The sequence below is a fragment of the Symsagittifera roscoffensis genome, chromosome 2 (assembly GCF_963678635.1).
Source record: "Symsagittifera roscoffensis chromosome 2, txSymRosc1.1, whole genome shotgun sequence".
Classification (NCBI taxonomy): Eukaryota; Metazoa; Xenacoelomorpha; order Acoela; family Convolutidae; genus Symsagittifera; species Symsagittifera roscoffensis.
The window spans coordinates 15,139,457-15,162,910 of NC_087063.1; the positions used below are offsets into that span (position 1 = coordinate 15,139,457).

Consider the following 23,454-nt stretch of genomic DNA (forward strand, 5'->3'; position numbering starts at 1 on the left):
GGTTACAGTGTCATCGAACAGAATTTACAAAATGCACGAAATTACCTTTATCTACGTCACATCGACTCACTGCAGAATATAAATGGCATCATACTACATCACTATAGCCTTCAAATTCTCTCATTAATCTGCACTCTGAGGATATGACTTAAGATAAAACATATTTTCTGACTTCCAGTGTCAATGTCCCGATTAAAGCTTTTTCTCCTAGATTTAAAAGGTGTTGGCTTGCAGGACAGTCCTGCCAACCAACAAGCTAAAATTATCCTACTATGCTCCTTCCCTTCGGAAATCTTGCTTGTTTATTGTCCTGAATATTAAAACCAAGAAACCTTGTGGTTAGAAAGAACAATGCAACAACCTCCCTCCTCAAGAAGTTACTCAAGTTTTTCATGTCACCACAAAGTGATCAGTCTTCCTAAGTGATTAAAAACAATCATGCAGGCTGGAATATTTAAATATACTCTTCCCTCAAGCCTTTCTAAATAAATAATAAGTGAGTGTCTCTAAAGCCACTTCAACTAAAACCAAAATGCAAATTTATAAATGCAACAATTTCAAAACTCAACAAAATGTTTCAGTTTTCAATTACAACTTGGTTGCTTGGTTTCTCACTTGAGTTTTTCACACACCTAAAACAATTCTGAGTTTTGACTTTTCTTCATCATTCCTTTGTTCTCTTCTTTTTTCGTCGTTTAGAAGTTCTAAAACTTCTAAATTCTTCTAATTTCCTTTCTTGCCGCCTCTTGTTTTCTCGACCATTCGTCAATGCTCCATTTCCTCCTCCTGTGACACTGACTCCGCACTTTCGGTTTCCGTGTCTTGTAGCACGTCGTTGACTATCCTGACGCTGTTGGAAGCCGTCCTCCAACACTTCTGCTCTTCCACCCTCTGTTTACAGCAAGGTAGGGGATCCACGTTTGATTATCTGTTTCTACAGAAGCTGTTGTGGAGACACAACGTCACGTTTCTCTCCAAATCTTCTTTCAGCATCTCTGCCTTCTCATTTCCACTACGCTCGCTCGTCCTGGAAATTCTTTTCAAAGCGGTGGTCACTGCATTCCGATGGGTCACGAAAGCTCGCTTGAAAGCTCCTGCCCCAATGTCCAGCTGATATTCACTGTATACTCTGCCATGCTTCGACATGTGCTTTTTCGCATACTCGTACAACCATGCAGTCATGTTAGCTCTGAACCATGGCATCAATCGTTTTCTTGCCCATATCTTCTTCACTTCCATTGGAATGTTTAGAACTTTGCACATTGTCTCAAAAAGATCTAAATCTTTTAGACAATCTAATTTCTGCAATTGTTCTCTCGTCGGTGCCTCCTGTCTATTATTTTCTCTCACATGAGCTTCCAGCCATCGTATCGCCATCATAACTCCCACTATCACTATTGTTATGGGCTGTGATGAATCTGGTAAACCCATGGAGAGCAGCTCTCCAGAGTCCCAGATCAACACCAGATTACTACGCTTGGGATACCACTAGGTCTGCAGCAAGCAGTGGCAAGGAAACTCGTCATGTGTCAACATGATGCTCCTCCAATTCCGTTTTCCCGAAGCTTCCAGCAATGGTTCCACTTCCATCATCACTCGGTGGATCTCATCATTCTCATCTACTGCATTGTAATCTGTGACAGTTGATCCTCCCTGTTTCTGTTTTTCGAAGTCACTGAAGTTCCCGCTCACATATCCCATGAACTTCTTTCCTAGTATTGACTTCAACTCTTCTTTGGTTCTCTCTGGAATTGCTGAGAACATCTTACATAGTAACTTGTAAGACTTTTCAGACATCCTCGCTAATCTCACACACTTCGGCACTGAGAAGGCTTGTTCCACAATCATTCTTGTACTCTTTACGTCCACAGCTACGAAATGTACAGGATATCTGCTCTTGCACATTGGAGCCAACGTTGAGCCCACCAAATATCGTGCTCCTGATGGTCTACAATAAGTTTCGCTGTGTCTGATGTTCATCTCTGTTTCGATTGCTTCCCTCCATTTTCCTATATACTTCTGCTCAGTCTGCAGAACTCCTGGGAATACTTCTACGCTGATGGCTGTGACCATCTCATGTTTCTGTTCTAGATTCAATAGTGACTCTAAAGAACCAAACATGCTGTAGAATCCTAGTGCAGTCACTAGATTCACATCGGTTCCTCCATGGCAATCTGCTATCAGTTCCGTTTCCGTTCTTTGTATTCCTGCCTTAAGCGTTCGATCTCTTGACCCTGTTTTTTGTTGCAGTCTTCAAACAACTTTCTCCACATGTCCCGGTCTTCCTCCATCGCCAGCATGGTCTTCGTCATATCGTCTAACTCCTTCTTCGTACTTCTCAGCTGATCGTTCATCTCGTCCAGATCTTGTATGGTTTGGTTCGTCTGAACCTTCTGTGTTACTTTCGCCCCTTTTGGTGGCACAGCTGCTCTCAGTGGTGAACCAGACGAGGTCGCCTCGCTGTTCATCTCCCGATGCATTCTCGTCAGCCCAGGTTTAGGCTTAGAGGGCATTGGCATCTCACCTGGTTGGTAAGTCCTAGAACTTCCCAACCCAGGCTCATTCGCCAAGTCACTCCCTGAGAGAGCCCCGTTTCTCCACCTCATCACTCTCATGTTCGGGCGGTCTAGTACTCCTCTTTCTCCATATGCTGCCATCAACAGGACTTCCGTGGGGCGGTCCCCACGGTTGTCGTGCCCCAAGATGTTGATCAGGGCGGTTAGCAACATGACCACCTCTGGGTCCTCCAGAGCGAAGTCTCGTTCGATCAGCCGACGATAGATCGCATCTACCATCGGTCCTACATATGCCTCTGCCAGGTCCATCAATTCATCCAGGTTGAAATTGTCCATACTGTTCTTTCCAAGTTTGATTTGATTTCGATTTCAAGTTTTGACTCAAATGAGCAATTAAATGATCAATCAGGATCTAGAAAAGGAATCACGACTGTCACACCTGTCAGTTTCACCTTAACTTATATCGTTAAAATCTGCTTAAAACAGTTCAGATAAAAAGATATTTATCCTAAAATTTATTAAAATCAATTGGTTTCTAAATTTTTGGAATTCGACCTAAGATTGGACAGTCCAAACTTTGGATCTATTCCCAAGATCGTCATTTAGTTGTTCATGGTCACTAACGCTTACTTACCCATGATCTTAATAACCTAACACATAACATAACATAACACACATATCACATATTACATGCAACTTGGTCTTTGGCCTAACACTCTTTCGAACATCACTCAGCCTATACTTAAATAATATTTCTTATGTAGATATACTTGTATGTTTGTATCAGAGAATATCACGTGTACAAGCGCGTGCAATTCCCGAGGATGCAGTCTTCCTCTGTTTGGATCGTACACTGGAAGCGAGAGCTCCTTCACGTCCATTTCCACACGGAAGTCCCTCAGTCTCGTCAAAGACAAGACTAGGTTTTCTGGGTCCACGTGCTGCTTCTCCGTCGCCCTCGTTACCAAGAAGCACAAGTACTTTCCCGGTATCTGCGACACCGCCGGAGGTAAGGCTGCTACGCCCCCTATCCCTGGTCTTTGCTTCCAAAGGAATTCCACGTTTTTATATTCCCTCTTAAAATCTGCCGCTAGCGCCGTCCTAAAACTCATGTCTGCGGTGATAGCTACCGCACATGTTCTGTTTGTGAGTATGAAATCACTGTCTGTTAGTATTATGTTACTAGAATATTCATTTGGTAAATTAAAATATGACTCCACTACCCTGCCTATGTCAAGTTTTTTAGGTTCTTCACCTGTTTCTGCTTCTAACTCTCCTGTTTCTCTTGCTATTCTCAATTTTTTTATTATCAGGTTTTCAGTGTGGGTAAGTCCTACCCCCACTCCCCGGACAAAAATATCCATCGGCGTCCCCGTCGATCGCATACCGGGTATTAAGTCAAGGTTAGAAGCTGGAATGAGAAGTTGTCCTTCCTGGGCAGCCCAGGAAGGATCATCTCGTTTGGTCTTAATGTATTTCGCGCTTTCGCGATCTACGTCTTGAATCGTAACGTTGGTCTCTTTAGGGTCTGATGTCATTTCGTTCAGCCACTCTAAGACGCGCAGGTTCGTCAGGTCTTGTTCATTTGACTGCTGTTGCTCATCGTCGAATTCTACTTCGGGTTTCGACCAGTCGTCAACCCACTCATCGTTGTGATCATCGACTATGTCAATGTCTTGTGACACGGTTATTTCCTCTAAACCCACTACTTCCTCCACTATATTCTTTAGATCTATCCTATCCACTACAAAGTCGTCACCGTAAGGATTGTATTTCTTCCTTTGTCTCGTCCCGTCCTTCTGACGAGTCTGAATCGTGAGCGGAAGATCTGGTTCCAAGTTCTTGGGAACCTCTGTCTGTTCGGGATCCCGCCAATCCTCTTCTGCGTAGGGTAAGGTTTCATCTTCCGCTTCGATCTGTTCGTTTGGATCCAGGTCCAATGGTGTATCCGTACCTTCCTCTACGACCTCGTTTCCATCGTTCTTCTCCCTGGTGCCCTTTTCATTGACCTCACAAGCAGGATCCATCATTAAATAATCCCCTTCTTCCATGTCTGCAGGTATACACCAGTCTTCTGTCGATGGATTGTGTGGCTTGATGTTCTCGTAGTGGGCGGCCCGGCCAGTACTCAGTCTATAAAAGCGTCCCTCCTGGTGCACCTCCGTAATCATGAAGGGTCCCCTCCATTTCTTTAGAAGTTTCTTTGTCCCTTTCGGTGGTATAACGTTCTGAAATACCCATACATAGTCTCCCACCGAGTAAGCTTTTGCACCAGCTGCTTTCTTATCGAATCTTTTCCTCTGCCTTGCCTGTGCTTGCTGAGTATTTCGTCTACACAGATCGTTCAACTCCTGTTGACGTCTGATCACATCCCTCACGTAAACCTGTGGAGATGTTTTCTTCCCCTCATACTCTGGGTAGAAGAATGTCAAGGGTAAAGACTTCTCGTGTCCCGTCAGCATCATGTGTGGACTGACCCCAGTGGTGGAGTGTTGCGTGCTATTATAAGCTCCCATCACCTGTGGAAGGTATCTGTCCCAATCGGTCATGTACCTGGAACAATATACCCTCAGCATCGACACTAACGTCCTATTCTGTCTTTCCACTAAGCCATTCGTCTGAGGATGGTATGTCGTGGAGTGAGCCTGAGCGACTTGTGACCGTCTCATAAGCTCTTTCGTAAGCTCGCCTACGAAAGCCGTTCCATTGTCCGATTGAAACGTCATTGGACAACCATGTCTTGCTATCCACGTATTGATCAGGTGGTCGCATGTCTCTTCCGCCGAGGCAGTTATGCAGGGCACGGCCTCTGCATACTTCGTGAAGTGATCTATCATGACCAAGACTTGGTTGTAACCGCTGTCTGTCATGCATATCTTCTGGTGATCTATCTGCACAACCTCGTTGAATTCAGACGACTCAATCGACTGTAAAGGAAATCGCAACTTCCTTGGATCCTTGACCTGTTGGCATGACAGGCAGGCTGTTACCCATTTCTCACATGCCTTTTTCATTCCAGGCCACTCAAAGCGCTTCAGGATCCTCTGATACACTTTGCCGATCCCTTGATGGCCCATCTGATCATGCGACCTGAAAAATAGTTCTGTCTGATAGAGTTGCGGCAACACTATCGCGTTATATTTGTATAAGACCTTGTCTTCTTCTCTTCTCCTGCAAGCCACGATCCCGTCCTTGTTCAGATATAATCTCCCCTCCTTCTGCATGAAGTATTGTCTCAGGATCCTATAGCTGTCTTCTTCTAGGTCACCTTTGTCAGGTGCACCGTTTTCTATCCACCTTTTTAGGTTGCTTGTCATGCGATCATTTCTCTGCGCCCTTAGAAGGTCCGAGAGTCTGTATCTCGCCTTCAAGTACGTCTTCATGACCCTCATCTGACTATTCAGCTCGTTGGGCTGATGTGTGTCTTCTTCCATCTTAACACACCAAATCTTCGCCAACGGTTGTGTTTCTTGCTGAAACGGTTGAAGATCAGTCCTGACTGCCTCTTTCTGTGGCAATAAGCTCATCGAACGTTTCGATACTGCTATTGTTTCTAAGTCATCCGCTGCGTTGTCAAAGACACTTTCGCTCGGTATAAGGTAGCGATCGCTGTCCGGATCCTGGTACACCTCTCTGTCCAGGTCTCTCGCCCGAGTTTCCACTAGTAGCGTGTGTATCGCTAGTTCTGACAGTTCTGATCCCGAGGTCGAATTCCTGTCGGAATGGGTATCCATTCCTGAGTTTCGGGAATCATTATCCGTCGAAGGTGTTGTGCTGGAGACTGCACGCTCCTCCAGATCATGTCTGTATTTCCTTCGCATCCATCTGAACTCCCCGGACAAAACCTTGTTCTCTAGGTCCTGTTTCTCATCAGGAATTTTCTCGTCTATCTCGGACTCCCCGGACCAATTCACTTGTCCCGGGTGTTGATCTTGTGATCGCTGGTTTTTTTTCATCCTTCTCCCCGGACAAATAGTCTTGCAGCAGATTTTGTTTTACAACTTCACCGTCTTTATCCCGGTCTACAAAGGTGACAGTTTTCTTTTGCTTGCCGCTCTCCTGTTCTTTCTGTCCGTAAGAAGTACTGGTTAAAATCTCTTGGGGTATTGAGGATACTAGTTGCTGAACTATTGTCCTACAATCCCTCTCGTTCTCTTCGTGTTGTCGTCTGGACGGCATGATCTTTACTTTCTCCCTGACTGTTAGCGATGCCACTGCTGCCGTCCACTCGGGGTCATCTCTGGTCACTTCTCTTTCTAACAATCCACCCAGCATCCGCATCACTTGTGGTGTGACTTGCACCGTTTTATCCAGTAATGAGAGGCTGTTTATATTCATGCGAGAGAGTTCTTGCTGGACCAGGTTCGAGCGCAGCAGCAAATCCAACGGGATCGGGTCCTCCTTTGACAGGATCTTTATCTCGGCTGCTTTCTCTACAGGTAACTCCGGATGTCCTGGAATTGGATGTCCAGATTTATCCAACCATCTCGTTAAGGGAAGCGCTACATAAGTTTCTTTATCTAGAAACGAGAATCCCTCCTTTATTTCCGCCTGACTGGCTTGCTTCTGCTCCAACCTTTCATAGAACTCAGTTTTCTTGCTGAGGCTATCGGCATTCTGGTGTTTATCGCGCATCCTATGCTCGATTATCATATGGTAGCCATCCAATCTTACTATCCATCTACCAATATAACTCTGATCCATCGAGTAGGTTTTCAACCAGGATAACGCTCTGTTGTCCACGCGTAACTTGAAGGGCGCGCTCCCCAAGTATGCACGGTACTTCTCCACGAAGGTGACTACTGCAAACATTTCTACTTTCGGTGCGCCATATTTCATCTCTGTGTCACTCAAGACTTTGCTGCCGTATGCAATGGGACGGAGAACTGTTCTTCCGTTCCATTCTTGCTCTTGATGCAAGATTCCTGAGATGGCCACCACCGATGCGTCTGTGTCGAGAACATACATGCCCTTTTCTGTTGGCATGCCCAGCACTGGCGCTTCGCACAGTTCCCGCTTTATGTTCTCGAAAGCAACTTGTGCCTCATCGTTCCATTCGAACTTCTTCCCTTTGTTGCACATCAGCTTCTGCATCGGATACACCTTGTCCGCATATCCTTTAATGAATTCACGGTAGTAATTGGCAAACCCTAGGAAGCTCATGAGCTGTGTGTCCGTTCTAGGAGCTTTCCATGTCAGCACAGCCTCTACTGCTTCTGGATCTGGCCTCACACCATGCCTGTCCACCATTCTTCCCAGGTACTTGATCGAATCCCTAAGGATTTCACATTTCGATGGTTTGCATTTCAAGCCTGCTCTTTTCATACATCCGAAGACCTCATCGAGCCGATCAATGTGATCCTCCAGGGTCGGTGTCGCTATGACTACATCATCCACGTAGCACATCAAGAGATTCCCGTACTTTTTGGTCACTCCTGTCAAAGCCTGAGCCATCAGCCTTTGAAAAGTTGCTGTTGCATTGCACAAGCCGAAGGGCATCCTCTTCCACTGGTACAACCCCAATTCGCACGCGAATCCGGTTTTCTCTCTGTCCTTCTTTCGCAGAGGAACCTGCCAGAAGGCAGAACCCAAGTCCAATGTGGTGAAGAACTTTGCATCACCAAGTTTAGATAGGCTCTCGTCTATTCGCGGTATCGGGTACGCATCTTTAATCGTTACCGCGTTCAAGTAACGAAAGTCGCAACAAAATCTAAGCTGCCCCCCTTTCTTTTTCGCCATGACTACCCCGCAAGCCCACGGCGATTTCGAGGGTTCTATCATGTCGTATTCAAGCAACATTTCTATTTCCGCTCGGCACGCTTCCGATTTATGTGGCGTCATTCGCCTTGCGCCTTCCCTATGGGGGACGGCGCCTTCTTCTAGTTCGATTTCGTGTTCGACGAAATTACAGCAACCGATATCCGCCTTATGTTTTGAAAATACATCAGCGTTCCGATTTAGGAGGTCCCGCAATTTTTCGAAATCTCCCTCACCTATTTTCCCTTTTAAATGTTCTATCTCTGGCAAAACCGGTTTGTCAGATTCTAATTCATATGACGAGGGGCGTTCCGGAAAATTCGAGCAGCTTGATAAGCCGTCGTCCGTTTCGGATTTCATTGAAAACAATTTACGAATAGATTTTAATTCATCAATCCTCTTTAAAATTTTATCTTTATTGGCATGATAAGGACAGTCTTTCACACTATATTTCTTCAAGTTTTGTGTCTCTTCATAGTCGGTCCTCATCGGCAATGCGTAACCAAGCTTCTTTCCACGCTGGATTGAAACCGTGGTGTCCAGTGTGTTCAACAACACACTGACACACAGTCCGTTTCGCGTTACCGAGAAGCTCCGGCCTAAAATCACCGAGCTCTGACTATTTGGATTCGGTACTAAGCAAACCTGTTTACTATCACTTAACGAATTTAAATTTCTCATTCTAAAAATCGCTACTACAGCTTGTCCTGGTTGTAATTTTACTTTTCTATCCAAAAAAACTGGTACCTTATTCTCGTCTGTTATTATCCTATTAATTGGTCTCTTAACATACTTTCGGTCCGGGTTTCTAACCCGTATTAGACCGTTGTTCAAGTCAATCATCACGTCAAAGTTCCTGACAAAATCTCTGCCCAAGATGAATTGGTCGGCGTCGTCCAGATTCTCTACCACCAGGAAGCTCATCCAAAGGTTCCGTCCTCCCATGTGAAGGACCGTTACCGGTGTTCTTCCGGCTACGTAGATAGCTCCTCGATTTGCAGCGGCTAGTCGGAGATTCGTAGGAATCAGATCTTCCCGCGTGAAGCCCATTCTTTCCCAGGTTTTTATCGGCATCACACTCACCACCGCGCCTGTGTCCAGAAGCCCTGTGACTCCGATTTTTGTTCCGTTGGTGTCAAGCAGGTGTGCTGTCACATCTGCTTCATATCCAATATGTACCGCGTCTTGTTCCATCATGGCGTCATGGCCTATCCTGCGGACTTTGAGTTCCTCTTCACCCAAATAGATCTGCCCCATTTGGTCATCATCTGTTGTTATGTAAGTCCTGGTGTAGATGCTGATTCCATCCACGTTCAGCATTATTTGATACGGCCCATAGACCTCCAAGTAGCGTCCATGAAGTTTCTTCATGCGAGGGCCACCCGTCGTTATTAGTGCTCGCACAGCTCTCGACTCAGTGCGTGGCTCCACCTGCCTCAGATAATCTGCATATGTGTCCAAATGCATTAAAGTGAACTCTGATGGTTCACTCAAATTTCTTATTACCTGGTGTCCAGCCACTGAGATTATCGACTGTATCTTCTTTCCCTGCGGCGCCATGCCGAACCTCTTACCGGAGATCACTTTAAGTTTCATATCTAAACTGCTTGGTGTTTTCGTCTCCTCGAACTCGATTGCGTCGAAGGTATTCAGTTGCTCCTGAAGCTTTTCATTTTCCAGTTCAAGTTTCACTTTTTGTTCGATCTCTTTCGTCACCAATTCCTGCTGTACTCTATTTAGAGCATCCTTTGCGGCTGCCTTATAATCGATCTTGAAGTCATCGGCCGCAGTTGCTGGTTCCGGTTCACGTGCTTCCTCTGTTACCGCTTGCATCTTCTTTGCCACCAGCTCTTGAGGTTTATCCTTTCTGCGTGCCTCTGCTTCACTCAAAAGTCAAGCCTTGCTGGCTTTCACTCCTGACAAAGCTTCTTCATGTCTTGGATGCTTGATGTCTGCCACTGCATCCCAGAATTGCGGACAATCTGATTTAAAATGACCTTCCAAGTTACAAAAGAAACACCTCGGGCCGAATTTCGCAATTACTCCTCTCATGAAATTCTCATGATCCAACTCTGACGCATCTTCGTCCTCGAGGCTAAAGCATATTGCTTTCATGCCTTGTTTGTAAGCTGGGCATGCTGACACATGATGGTCTGTTGAACTGCAATTAGCACAAGAACGTCTCTTGTCCATATCATCCCTCGGTTTGTACCAATTGTTCCCTTGGTTTGCTGGTCCGTTGTTAAAATTGCCATAATTGTTCTTGTAATATCCAGATCTCGAAGGAGGTTTCAACAAAAGATACACTTTTGATTTGAGCCTCAACTCCTCCGGTGTTGGCGCATTAGTTGATAGTGGTGTGTAATGCGTTGCTAGCATCGTACGAAGTTCATCATTTTTCACACCATCGATGAATTTTGAGGCTACGGCCAGGTTCATCCTTCGGTTTGACTCATCCGGTTGGCTGCGTCTTCTCAGCATTTCCAAATCATCGAGAAACTTGTCTATTGTTTCATCTTCTCGTTGCCTCCGTTTCTCGAAGCGCATCATCGCCTGGTGCCCCTGCACCCCTGATCCGAAACGGTTTAACAAGATTTCGAAGATTTTCTCAGCAGTGTCACGTTGATACTGTTTCTTGGCCATGACACAGTTCAGGGCTGTCCCTTCTAAGTTGCTGGTGAGCGCGCTGCATTCCTGTCTCTCCGACCAGTCCTCTTCCTCGAAATGCAGCTTCATTACCTCTATCCAGGTATCAATACAGCCATCAGATTCGTCTTTGTAGCATCTTGGCTTCTTAAAGACTCTTCTGGACTTCTCACTGCGTTCATTGGTTCTAGATAACCTCGTCAGGAATGTCTCCAAAGACCTGTTCAGGGGTTCAAATGCTGTGGCCATTGCCGTAGCATCCCTTGAGTGTCCCGCTTGAGTGTCCTCACACCTTGTCGAAGGCTCTGTGTGTGGTGCATCCCTGCAATCCGAATCACCATGAGCGTTTCCCGCTTGGCCCATGTGACTCCTCCTCGGGCTTGTATGCCCCATGTTGCCAGAATCGCTTCTCCCAGTCGCATGTGTGCTTTGTGTTGGTCGTTCGTTCGAGGTTTGTCTGTTCCCCGTTGAACTTGCTCTACTGTTCGGGCCCCATGCTGTATTACCCCTTGTGGCATAGCCTGATGAACTACCCCTGCCTCTAGTGGATCCATACGTCTTCCTCCTTTGATGTTCATTGAAGTTCACCCTCGGTTCCCGGCTGGGACCTCCCGAGTTCGGCTCTCCTTCTTTTGGTCCACTCTTGCTGCTTAGTAGCCCGTCCAACCTATCCATGATAGCCTGAGTTCGCCTCTCCATCATCGCGTCTATCTTTGTGTCAAGAGACCCAAGAGACTGCTCTTGCTGAATTCTTAACTTCTCCATGTCGGCTCTTAAACGTAACTCCCTCTGTTCCGCCTCTCTTGTCATTCGCGACAAACTCCTCGTCATATGTTCGTCCGTTCTTTCTTTCAAGCGTTTTTCGCTTCTGTCAACTTCTTGTCTGTTGCGGTTTATTTCTTCCCGCAGACTTTCTCTTTCAATGTGAACTGCTCTTTCTAGTTCACTCATCCTTATCGACATCTGTTCATTTTGTTCTCCTAAACTGCCCACTATGTTGTTTAAGGCTTCCTCTAGTGCAGCCCCGTTATCCATGAGTGGCGTCACTAGTGGTGGTGTAACCCTGTCGGTCCCAGGTAACTTCGTGCTTGTCGAGATCCGGGCCTTGACTCTCTGCTTCAACGTCTTTTCATTATTTAATTCAGGATCCATTAACGCGTTGCCAAGCCCTCTGGTTCTACTCTCTTCAGGTTGTGGCTCCGAACTTGTCCTAATCGCGAAGTCCTTTGACTGGCCCGGTGTGTTTGCCTCTTTGCTTATCGTTGTCACTACACCAAATTTATCCATGGTTCCAGTCTCTCTTCCGACGTGTGCCTCACTCTCCTGGATCGAACTATTGAGGCTGACTTGAGATCCAAAGTCCCCTTGCTCCTCTTCATCCTCTTCCTCCTGGGACTCACCATCGTTTCCTGCTCCTCCTCCCATGCTGAATGGAAAGATGTTTCCGAAGGTGTTCTTCATTCTTTCTGAGAACGATGATGAGGTTGTTTGTTTCCCAGTTCCGCTTGCCATCATAGTGTTGTCTGTCGGAGATCTTCTAGTTGCCGTTACTTCAGTTGAGATGTCGGACAGTTCCGACATCTCCTCTCGATCCAATGTCCCGGTGGAAGTGGCAAAATCATGGCCTTGTTCTACCGGAGTAGATTCACTCGCCAGCCTTCTGCCTCTCCCTTCCAGTCCATTTACTCCCTGGTTGTCGTTCATGGTATGGTCCGTATTGACCTCCACTTCTAACAGTTCTCTTCGCTCTTCTGAGGTCTTCTGACTTCTCGTTTCAACCATTCTGCCTGAAACCGTCTCCTCTTTATCGGACCGGGTTCGCTTGATCCAATCCACAAAAGGATCGGTCATCGTTTTTCTTTGCTTTTCAGGTATGAATTTCCTAGAGCTATTACCTCGTTTTGGTATCCTTGACTTGTCTAAACTCATTCTTTATTTGTCACTTTCCTATGCCCACTCTTGACTCAATTGCTAGAGACCTTATAGTTTTATTAACAATAATAATGACACAACACAATAAATTTCACCAGATTCTACTAAATAGTGACCACGAATCCCTGTATGTTGTCAGAGTACAGTTTGTATAAAATTTATTCACACTGACCGATTATCGGTCCAAAGATCTGGAAACTAGCACAATATGATGTTATCAGTCAACTTTAAAAGATAGTGTACTCACTACCCAATCAAGCACAGTTTAGGTTGATTTAAAATAAAATAAAAACAAAAAAATATATATTTTGACACAATATGAATGTATATATAAAAAAACTTATGTGTCTTGTACTCTTAGTCGGTCGCAGTACAATAGTCGAACCTGTCTTTTAAAGAAAAAGCTTTCCCTGCTTGGTGCTGCACCAAACAGACAAAACTTTGAAGGCAGTTATTTTCTCAAGTGGGCGTCTATTGCACCCACCGAGTACTGTGTTACCTATCCGCCTTCGGACTGCCCGAGCTAGACCTACTAAAATCCTCAGGGCAGTCACTTTTCCCAAAAACGTATTATGTTCCAATCCACACCAATGAGTCACGCTCTTTTTAATTTAGACTTAGTGTCGCGAATATCCGAGTTCGGACCTGTTTTGTGTTAGTCTGGTTCTTTTTGAAAGGCAAGTTACCAGTGCAGTCACTGATACCTAGCCTGTGTATTAATAACCTAATACCTCTCGCTTTTTAGTCTTTCTTTCGTTTACCTAAGTCCTTAATAAAATAATACCCCTCCGGATTGGCACAAATAGGACCCTTCCGGACTGTCAGAATATGGACCCCTCCGGATTGGGACCCCTCCGAGTTAGTTAATAGTAGACCCCTCCGGATTTGGACCCCTCCGAATTAGCAACTATAAGACCCCTCCGGATTCGGACCCCTCCGGTTTTGCGGAAAGTAGACCCCTCCGGATTCGGAGCCCTTAGCTCTGTCAAAGTAGCTTTTCGCAGTTTTCTTAATTTCAGCTTATACCCCTCCAGATACGTTCTGCGTTGCTATTATGCTGTTTGAATTAACTGGGAAGGGTATAGGATCCTTTCCTAGACCCCTCCGGGTTGAAGTTAAGGCACTTATTTGACAATTCACACTAACGGTGAAGGGTCTTATCACTTGCCTAATTTCGACTCTATTATTGTTGTCTTGTGCCTTCAGCCCTCCCTTCTTGTCTAGAACTGTCCTAAGTTACTTAGTTCAATCGCTATCAACTTTTGGTAGGGGTATAAAGGTTTTTCAAAAAAAATTTATAAAACGTGAAGGGTGTACCCCTCCGGATTTGTGTAATTTGCTAAAAACAATCTCAAAAAATTTTCTCGCTCGCTTTTTCGAGTAATTCTCTTTCTTACTAGTAAGTTCAGCTAATTTCTGATCTAATGGTACCAAGATTGACTCGATATGCTCTATAGTTCTAAAGTTATTAACCAAAACGTCTTTTTTCCAAACTCAAAAATTTTCTCTCTTATAGGTTCCGCCTAACTTTTTCCGCAAATCTGGTCCTTTCGACCTAAAAATTATTGATCCGAGCTCAGAAGGCCTATACTCTTCTAGTTCAATGCAAAAGACCCGATCTAAAACGCTTTTGTAGAAAAATTTTGTGAAAAACTATGCTACCTGGACCCCTCCGGATTGATGAATCCACTAAATCAAACACGTTATGTTCGATTTCTCTGCAACCCGGAAGGCTTTCGGGTAGCGGGTTTTAAAACTCGTAGATTCACTAGTGGACGTTGTCCGAACAACTATTTTTGCTGTTGTAACTCAAAAATTTCAAAAAATTTTCTGATTTTATAGTGTTTCTTACTATCAAAAAATGGGAAAATTTGGTTTTTGGTACCAAACTAGTTCCAACCACTTCCGAACTAAAGTTAACCGGTTCTACTTGTTACAGTAGTGCAGTTACGATGTAACACACTAACTTAGCGCTTTTTTCCGTTTCAAAAAATATCGATATCTCAAAAATCGCGACTTGTGGGGGGATCAAAATATCACTATTTTGACCCTAAAAACCGGTCTGTTTTCGTTGTTTTTCACTGAAAAACGATATAAGACTATTAATATAGGCTATATAAGTAATAATATTAGTAATACTATACCCCTCCGGGTCTGTTTAATATCCGAATTAGGGTGCTTAACTCGGATATTCGCAGTTCGGTGAAGGGTCACTACAGTGCAGCACTGTCGAGCCCCCCACAGATTACTATCTTACTTTTTGTACCAAAAGGGATACAAAACTTGTTAACGATACCCAACAGTCGATTGTTGTTGTCGTTGAGCCCCTTCTTGTTGCTCCTTGTACTGCTTGCCGGATCGGTCTTCACCCAAGACCCTTCCGAATTGAGCGCAAATCAGCTGACCCCTCCGGATTGAGCGCAATTTATCATTAACGTGCTTAAATGCTCAAATAACCCTACAGTACAAGCCTCACAAACGTGCCTCAAAATTGATCGTAACGATCCTGACTGATATAAATGCCTGTAACAACAATATATCTATCAACAACAAACGGGGGGATTGAATCACATCTTGTCTGGGGGGATAATTTCTACTGATTTTTTACTTTTTTACTGTTTTTGGTTTTTTCGGTTATTTTTTATGTTTTTTGTTTTTCTTGGGTACTATACTACTTTTTGTTTGGTTTTACTTATATCTTTAAGTGTTTTTGGTCACCAACCACTCAGGGGACGAGGGGACGGCCGATCCCCCCACCCTTCCTGGTTCGTGAATTTTCGGTCTTAACTAGGTTAAAAAACTATTCACGGCAATCCGGAAGGCCTCCGCGTTCCGAACTACCCTTCCGCCCCGGCGGTTTAGGCCTATTAAGGGCGTTGATGTGAGCATCCGCTCGGCGCGGAGTGCTCGTTAACGGTTCTGCCGGTCATGATGTTAAAAAAGAATAACACCCAGGAGCGCCATAAAAACATACATGTAACATTCGCCCGGAAGATACATATCGACGGATAACAAAACTAAGTCTTAAGACGACTGGCTAGCGTCTAAACAGAGCTTTGCATGTTTTTCACCGTCTCTACCAAGCCAGTACTTTTCGGTGGTCTTTCTTACATCAGGTCTACAAAAACGTTACTGTTCTCCGGCTTCGACCAGAACGCTCAAATTAACTGAATTACATGCAAAATTAGTGAGCTCATGGCTGGGTCTCAGTATCCCCAGACCACGAGGTCACTCCTAAAAACAGGGCTACTACTTATTATATTACTATTGTTTTTGTTCAGTAGATAAAAACCATCATCTCCATCGAAGATGGATCAACCCTTTCCCCCCAACTCCTAGCTTCTCATCCTTATCAAAATGAATCCAGTTGTTAATTAAATTCAATTCAGGACATGACAAGAAGCTAAAAGTTTATATAAAAGGCTAGAAGTTCCAGTCCCGAAACCCTTCCGGATTCTTGAATCCAGTGAATCAAGCTCCTCAAGTTCAATTTCACGCCAATCCGGAAGGCTGGTTCTCACCCTTCACCGTTGTTGGCAACGGCCTTGCAGCTATTGTAGCAGCACAATAGTTGCAACTTGGAACGTTCTCTGCTATTGTAGTTCGTTGTCGTTTTTCTTTAATCTCGATTTTCGTTCTGTTCGCAATCACAGATAAAGTTGTTCTGTTTTTTCACTCGTTTGTTGTTAAAAATGGCCGTTTCAGCATTTCTCCGAAATGTGACGTCATCATTCGAATTTTTGAAAATTTAAAATACTAGAATATTCTAGCCCTCACCGTTTGGCTAAACGTTCCAATAACGTCGTTAATCCTTCGAAATCATCAACTCGGAAGGCTTACTGCTAAAAATTCGAAGCCTGCATAAATTGCACTTTGGCCATTCTGGTCGAATGTCACACACTGTTTCGACGTTATCCGATAATAAGTCATTTGAAAACCTGTTGGTTCTTTTACTGTACCTGCGTGGACTGAAGCTAACTGTACAAGCGTTAAGTGGGCGTTATTGTTGTTTTTGCTGTATGTTAGTCGAAGATTTCGGGAAGGCTTTCGACCACTTTGTCGGGGTTAGTCCAGAGGTCTTCTACGGTTCAGTTTATGACGTTCTTGGGGCAGTTGAATGAATGGAAAGTGCTTTGGATGTGTATGTTGCATTTCGGGCAGAGATTTTGATGTTCGTTCGGATGAAGTCTATTTCTGGTTTCTGAGACCTTCCAGCTGAAGCAAAGCAAGATCTGAGCTGGCTGAGGACTAGGCGTTGGCTTCGAGTGAGTTCTTCTTCTTTTGGACTGATTTCGGGGAGAGGTCTGACGAAAACTCTGTTGTGAGCGGTTCTGGCGGTTTCGTTATGTACGGCGTCGGTATGGAAGGCTTTCAGTGTGTCTGTGAATTGTTCTTTCAGGTTCCTTTCTAGAGTTTATTCGATGCTGGCCTGGAGCGTCGGCTTCATCTGTCTGTCGCTCTCGCTCGGTCGATATTGCCAGATCCGGTGACACGGATGTGAAGGGTCGTAGCAGAAAGCATAGTACTGACTGTTTAGCAGATGATGGTGTTTGTTGTCTGTGAGATGTTCGACACTGGAAAGACGGAGAAGGCCTGTAGCTGTGCGGAGAGCAGTGTTCTGAACTACCTGTAGCTTTTTCCCATTAGTTGATTTGACCGCTAAGCTCGATGCGGGGGCCGCATAATCTATGCAGTACCGGCCTACTGTCCGATACGTGATAAGAAGCGTTTCCTTGTCCTTGTCCAAATAAGGACGCCGTTTCTATTTGGATTTTGACAAAATTTTTCCTGACAAGACTTTTTTATGCAAAAGAAGTATGTAAATATAAAGGGATTTTGAAGAATTTTACATTTTGTTTAATAGATCTATCGCAAGCTTTAATTCATTTTTCCTTGATATTTACCTGATAAAATGAAATAAAGTTTGAGTCAGAAGCAGATAGTTAATCAAAGTTTTTGAAGTGAACGTTTTGTATCGAAAAATTCAATGCATTTTTCCCGACTGAAATCGAATCCAACGAACTGAAGAGTACCTCAGGTAACAGTACTGAATCCCCTTTAATATTAATGGAAATAAGTTTCAAGAACTGCTGATGGATACTTTTCGATAAAATATGAAGACTATTGTATGATATTTACTTGATCTATTTCAGCCAGATCCGGTAAATTTCTTAGCCAGTGTGCAATTTCCTGAGATAACGGATGGTACGCAGAACCAGGCATCTAAACAATAGGTCTCAAGGGTACACCAGTTTTATGAACTTAAGCTAAGACGTAAAATCTAGCAGGTTGAGAACCGACAGGTCGGACTTTCTGGTAAAATACATCCGAAATCTTACCAGCTTTGTTTAAAACGGCAAGTTTATTGCGAAAAGTGTTTTCTTCACTTAAGACCATGTCTTTACGATCATCTATACGAGTAAACTGATTCCCAGCAAGCATACGACTAATTTTAAGACTATAAGAGGTAGAACGCATTAAACAAAAACCAGTGCCTTTGTCATAAGGAATAGCCAGAATAGAGTTGCTGGTGAGCCTTTTCTTCACTTAAGAAACATCCCTGTCAATTCTTTGCTTCACATTAATTTTTTTAGATTATTTTTTTAAATTAATCTTTTTTCTACTGACTAAATTGCAAGGCTAGAAGTTTTTCAAGCTAGTTCAATACTGGATTTTGTGTTCTGCCACAGGTTGTCATCAAAATGAATTTCAGTTTGAAACGAAGATTTGAAGTTTTCGGGTGTCGCTGTTTTTGGGGTTCTGTCAATTTGGGGTTCTGTCAATTTTTTCACGTTCGGTGGCTTTGCGTATCGCAATTGGTGCGATGCTCAGCTTCGATTCTGTGTTAAACCTTGGTTTAAATGAATTTGCAAGCTAGTTAGTCCGATTACTGAAATTGGGGGTGTCTTTGGGTGTTTCACATTAAATAGTTATCACGCCTGAATGAGGGGAGTGATGTACTATTTGAAAGAAAGACTTTTTTTCCCTAAACAACTTTGTCCATTGACTCATTAGATTCCTGGTGGTACCTTCCTTGGTTCACAATGAATTCAAATTTTGTAGCATTTCTTGAACATTTAGCCTGGTGGTAACGAATACGCCCAGGACGGCAAAGGTCTTGGGTTCGAATCTGACCAGTTCCAGTTTTTTCTTTCAAACGGTAAATGTCTCGGTTCAAAAAAACGGCCTGTTATTTGTCTGTTTATGTTTTGTCGGCTCAGTTGCCTCACTTAAAAATCCTTTATTTTAGCTGTAAACATTATCAACAGCAGTTGTTTTTTAGCTTTTTAAAAATCCGGCCGAATCGAAATTTTCTTTTCTCACTGGTTGTAATTTTACCAGCTCCATTTGTTAGAATTTCTGTTGTCTTTTTTCCTGGTTTTCATCTTTTTCATCTGCTCTATAAATGTCGGCCTAATTAATGACGACTTAGTGGCCCCTTATTGCGTCGTTTTGTCTGAAAAAATCTTTTGTGCGGGTGTGTGTGCTCAGGAGATTTTTTTAAGTGTAGAATTTTTTTTGAAACTCTCTTCGGCATGAAGGATTTCTGCTCAGGTTTTTTCGGCTTTGTTATCGCTTGGTAATTATAAATTTAAATCCAATCAAATATCCGGAGCATCTAAAGTAGAGGTGAATCAACTTCTACAGACAGCAAAGATTTGAGGTTCAAATCCGGCTGGGCCCTTTTTGTGCTTTTTCGGACTAGCGTCCGTCTGTTTATATTTGTCGGCGTAGTTCCCATAGCTTAGAGCTTTTCCAGGTTGCTGTTATCCCCATACTTGAGACGACAAAGCCCGGAAGTTCTATTCCAGTTGAGACCTGTTTTTCTAGCAAATAGAGAATTTTGGCTAATTTAGATTTTTGTCTGTCTGCTTATTTTTGTCTAGTTTCCGCGCAGATAATATTTTTTTTGAAGGAAGAGTTTATATCTAGCATTCATAATGTTTTTTGTAAAGCTTCTAATGGTGATGATGGTTTTCGTTGTTTTGTTATAGGTTATTTTTGGCTTTCTTTGCATTTTTTGTTTTGAGAGGCTTCTTTTTCAATTTGATTAGTCTTTTTATGAGTAATAAACGAAGAAAGGTTTGTTTTTAAAACTTGTGTTCTTCAAAGCATTGCGAAAGTTTTTGTAGAGAGAGTTTCTTATGGTGCAGGCAATTTTGCTCCGGATATTTTGGACTTTTGTTGCAATTTTTTTTTGACAAAAACGATTTTTTGATTTTTTTCCTAGGCTTCATATTTGTATCGCAAGTGATGCGAAGCTCAGCTTCGTCTCTGTGTACCAAATTTTTGTTACTCAAAGTAATATGTGAAATTTAAGTTGTTTTCCTTCAAAACATGTTTGCGGATCTCTTTTTAGCGCATTCTTAAGAGTAAATTTTTTAATAAAACAAAAAGAGTTTTTTTATTATTCTGTAAGAAAATTTCTGATCACTCTCCGAGGAAAATTTTTGTAAGCATTATTTATAAGCTTGCGTTCAGTTCTCATCTCGCCATGAATAAAAACGACAAGTTGGGAAAAATCTTCCTTTATAGTTTTTTATTACTGTGGTCGGAACTTTCTGTGTTACTTGCTCAGCAACCGGCTTTTCTTGTGATTAATGCAATTATTCAAGTTTGATCATGCGTAGGGCATCTCGTAACCGGCGACATTTCGTAACAAGCAACAAATCGTAATAAGCGACAACATTGACAAGTAGCGAAAGCTGCGCTTACGTTCGGCACGAGAGGAATAGTACGTGTAAAGCAGTGTTTTCAGCTTTATCTGCTGTCATTAGTTGTTCTTTGTTATTAATTGGGACCTGTTACTAATTGTACTCTTTCACTGATAGTAGACTCAGGACTTTTGTTTCAATCTCAAGTCAGAATAATTGGTTTTATCTCATTTTGGTTACGCTGCAGTGATTTTACAGAAAATTTTTTCATTAGAGAAGCAGTTCAACTGGGCAGTAAAAAATTAATTCAAACGACATTGCGCAAAATTAATTTTTTCATTTGAATTGAAAAGAGAGTTGTGCTTTTGTTATAAGATAACGAACATCTTATAATAAAATTTGCAAACAAACAACTGATTAGGTGACTACTTCTCTCAACTTCTTTTGTTCATGTGTTATCTAACAAATTAATTTTTTTTGCCTTTAAAGTTGAGAAGCTTCTGTAGCAATTGTTCAATTCTCAAAAGAAACCTAAAAATAATGCACGAATGAAATCCAATCCAAAAAATACTTATACAGATACATGGCGTGATTTCGTTTTATTAGTAAAGCCTATGTACTTCTTTTAAATTTAGTTTTTCTAATTAGTATTAGTACTTTTGTAATGTGTTTTTTCTTCAAATGCTTTTTTCGTCTTAGTTTTTTATCGCGAAGTTGAAATATAGCTGATGTTGTACAGTTCTGATTTAAATTATGCGGACAAAGCTACCAGGCTTTTTCTCAAATTGGATTTAAATTAGAGAAAAATGGAAGAGAACATATTATCGGGCTTTTTTTTCTTAAATTGGGTTAAAATTAGAGAAAAATTCAAGAGAACGAAAGTTGTTCAGAAAATCACCCAAATTAATATGGTAAAATTTATTGCAGCCAAAACTTTGCCTCAAAATGGGCCGTTTTTTTGGTTAATAACTAACGAGTTAGTTAGTGGGAACTTTATATAAAAAAAGCTTCATACACAGCTCGACAAGGTTTTAGGAAGATAAAAAATCCAAAACTTTGCGCAAAAGGTTTGAAATTTGTTTTTAAGCAAAGATTTTATTGACTAATTCAATAAAATTGACTACAAAATTGTTAAAATGATCTTTATTGGCTATCAACCAAAAACATAATCTCTTTTACAGATTTTTTTGGAGATTAACCATTCTAAAATTTTGTCGGGCTGTGTATGAGGCTTCTTTTGATATAAATTTCTCATCAATAACCTCGGAAGAATCCGAACTTAAAAGAAAAAACAAAATGATCCATTTTTGGGGCAAACTTTGGCTGCGAATGTCGGAAAATAAATTGCACCATATTCTTTCTGGTAAAATTCTGAGCAATTCTTTGTACTCGTCATTTTTTTTCTAATTTTAACCCAGTTTGAGAACAAAGCTTTTGAAATTTCAAATTTTGTTTGCTGTGTCTGGCTTAATTAAATGAGCACTGTATTCGATTTTCTCGTGTTGCTTTGTTTAATTTGTCTTAAGAGTTTTGAAGTTTAAAAATGGTCCATTGTTTTTAAGTGTTACTGAATTTAGTCAATTTGCATTTAGTTAAGCTTGAAACGATTTTTTTCACGCTCATTTTTAATGCTTAAGAAGTTTAAAAAAGGTTTTTTTGACTTTTCATTGGATTATGAATTTTACTTCGAAAGAAAACTGTTGTTTGATTTTCTACAATTCCTTAAACCTTTAAACTGTTTGTTAAATTCCTTTCAACAGTTTGTTAACTCATGTTTTTGGTAGTAAATTTCCCCGATAATTGTTGGCTTTTCATTTAATTTCTCTTGCTTTGCTGACCACGCCTATTGGTAAGTGTTCCGACGTCGCCTATTTCCGTTTTTAGGTTTAAAGGTAACTGTTTTTCGATATTTCTGACGTGGTTAGTGAGAAAAACGAATTGATTTATGAGCAATAATATTCAATTATGTATAGCTAGAATATTGACAAATTTACAGAAATCGATTGGAAATTCAGAGTAGTTATTCTCAACACTGCGAAAACTTCATTAATTTTTTTGGAATCCGAATCTCGGCGGAAACGGCTTCGTATTGATGTCGCCATTGAATCCCTACGATCTTTCTTAGATGTAGTCAACCTGAGTCGGAGAAGAAACCCTGCTTCATAGTTTCTCCACGCCATTTTAGGGGGGAGGGGGAGGCTCGGAACAAAAAGCTGATTTGCCAGAGGTGAATCTTTCTAAAATTGTGTGAAATGAAATAAATTAAATTGTTTTTAGAATTATATAATATCAATAAATGCCATCATATCTGATTTACTAAAAGCAAAATTACGCAATTGGATCTTAACCTTGCTTTTTCAATATCAAATCGGCACTCTAAGGATTGTTTTGTGAAGACAGCTGAGTTCAACAAGGTTATATTGAATTTAACCCAATATTATTTATAATAACAAAAGTTTTTATTAGAAATCTAGTGAAAATATAATAAGAAATATCTAGAAAAAGACCGTCTACCTGATCGGTTAATACCAATTTGTCCAGAATTAATGGCTTGCTGTAGTTGAAAGATTTTCCTGCCGTCGTAGGTTTAAACCGCATGGAGTTTGTGGTATTTTCAGATTGGAATTTTACTTTAGAGCCAATCAAATTCGATGAACTGTATTGTCTTCTATTTTTTTTATTAATTCTCTCCCGGCAGAGAAAAAATGAGTTTTATTTTAAATTGAGAATGGCTGTTTGTTTTCTAGTTCTGTTGATTTCCTTTGCCTATTGCCTAATTATTGGGCTTTCCGCACCTCTGTCACAGTCAAGCAGACTTTTCAGATTCTTGTCTGAAAATTTGTCAAATTACTCCAATGTCACGTTGCCTACAAAGTACAGCATAGATGAGCCGCTCAGAGTGAAAATCCAGATTCAAGTCATCCAGATATTGGAAGTTGTAAGTTTCT

The 23,454-nt window shown here is 42.0% G+C and overlaps 2 protein-coding genes across 3 annotated transcripts in view; both read left to right on the forward strand.

Annotated features, from left to right (window-relative positions):
• The window catches only part of LOC134839307 (protein arginine N-methyltransferase 1-like), a 90,860-nt gene that overhangs the window by 7,367 nt on the left and 60,039 nt on the right, over window positions 1-23,454 (forward strand). The window lies entirely within an intron of this gene.
• Window positions 23,095-23,454, forward strand: part of LOC134839306 (neuronal acetylcholine receptor subunit beta-4-like) — a 32,331-nt gene continuing 31,971 nt past the window's right edge. The window contains exon 1 of the mRNA XM_063854809.1: window positions 23,095-23,444. Within this exon, the coding sequence (XP_063710879.1) occupies window positions 23,103-23,444 (342 nt within the window). The 5' untranslated portion in view covers window positions 23,095-23,102. The remainder of the gene's footprint in view (window positions 23,445-23,454) is intronic.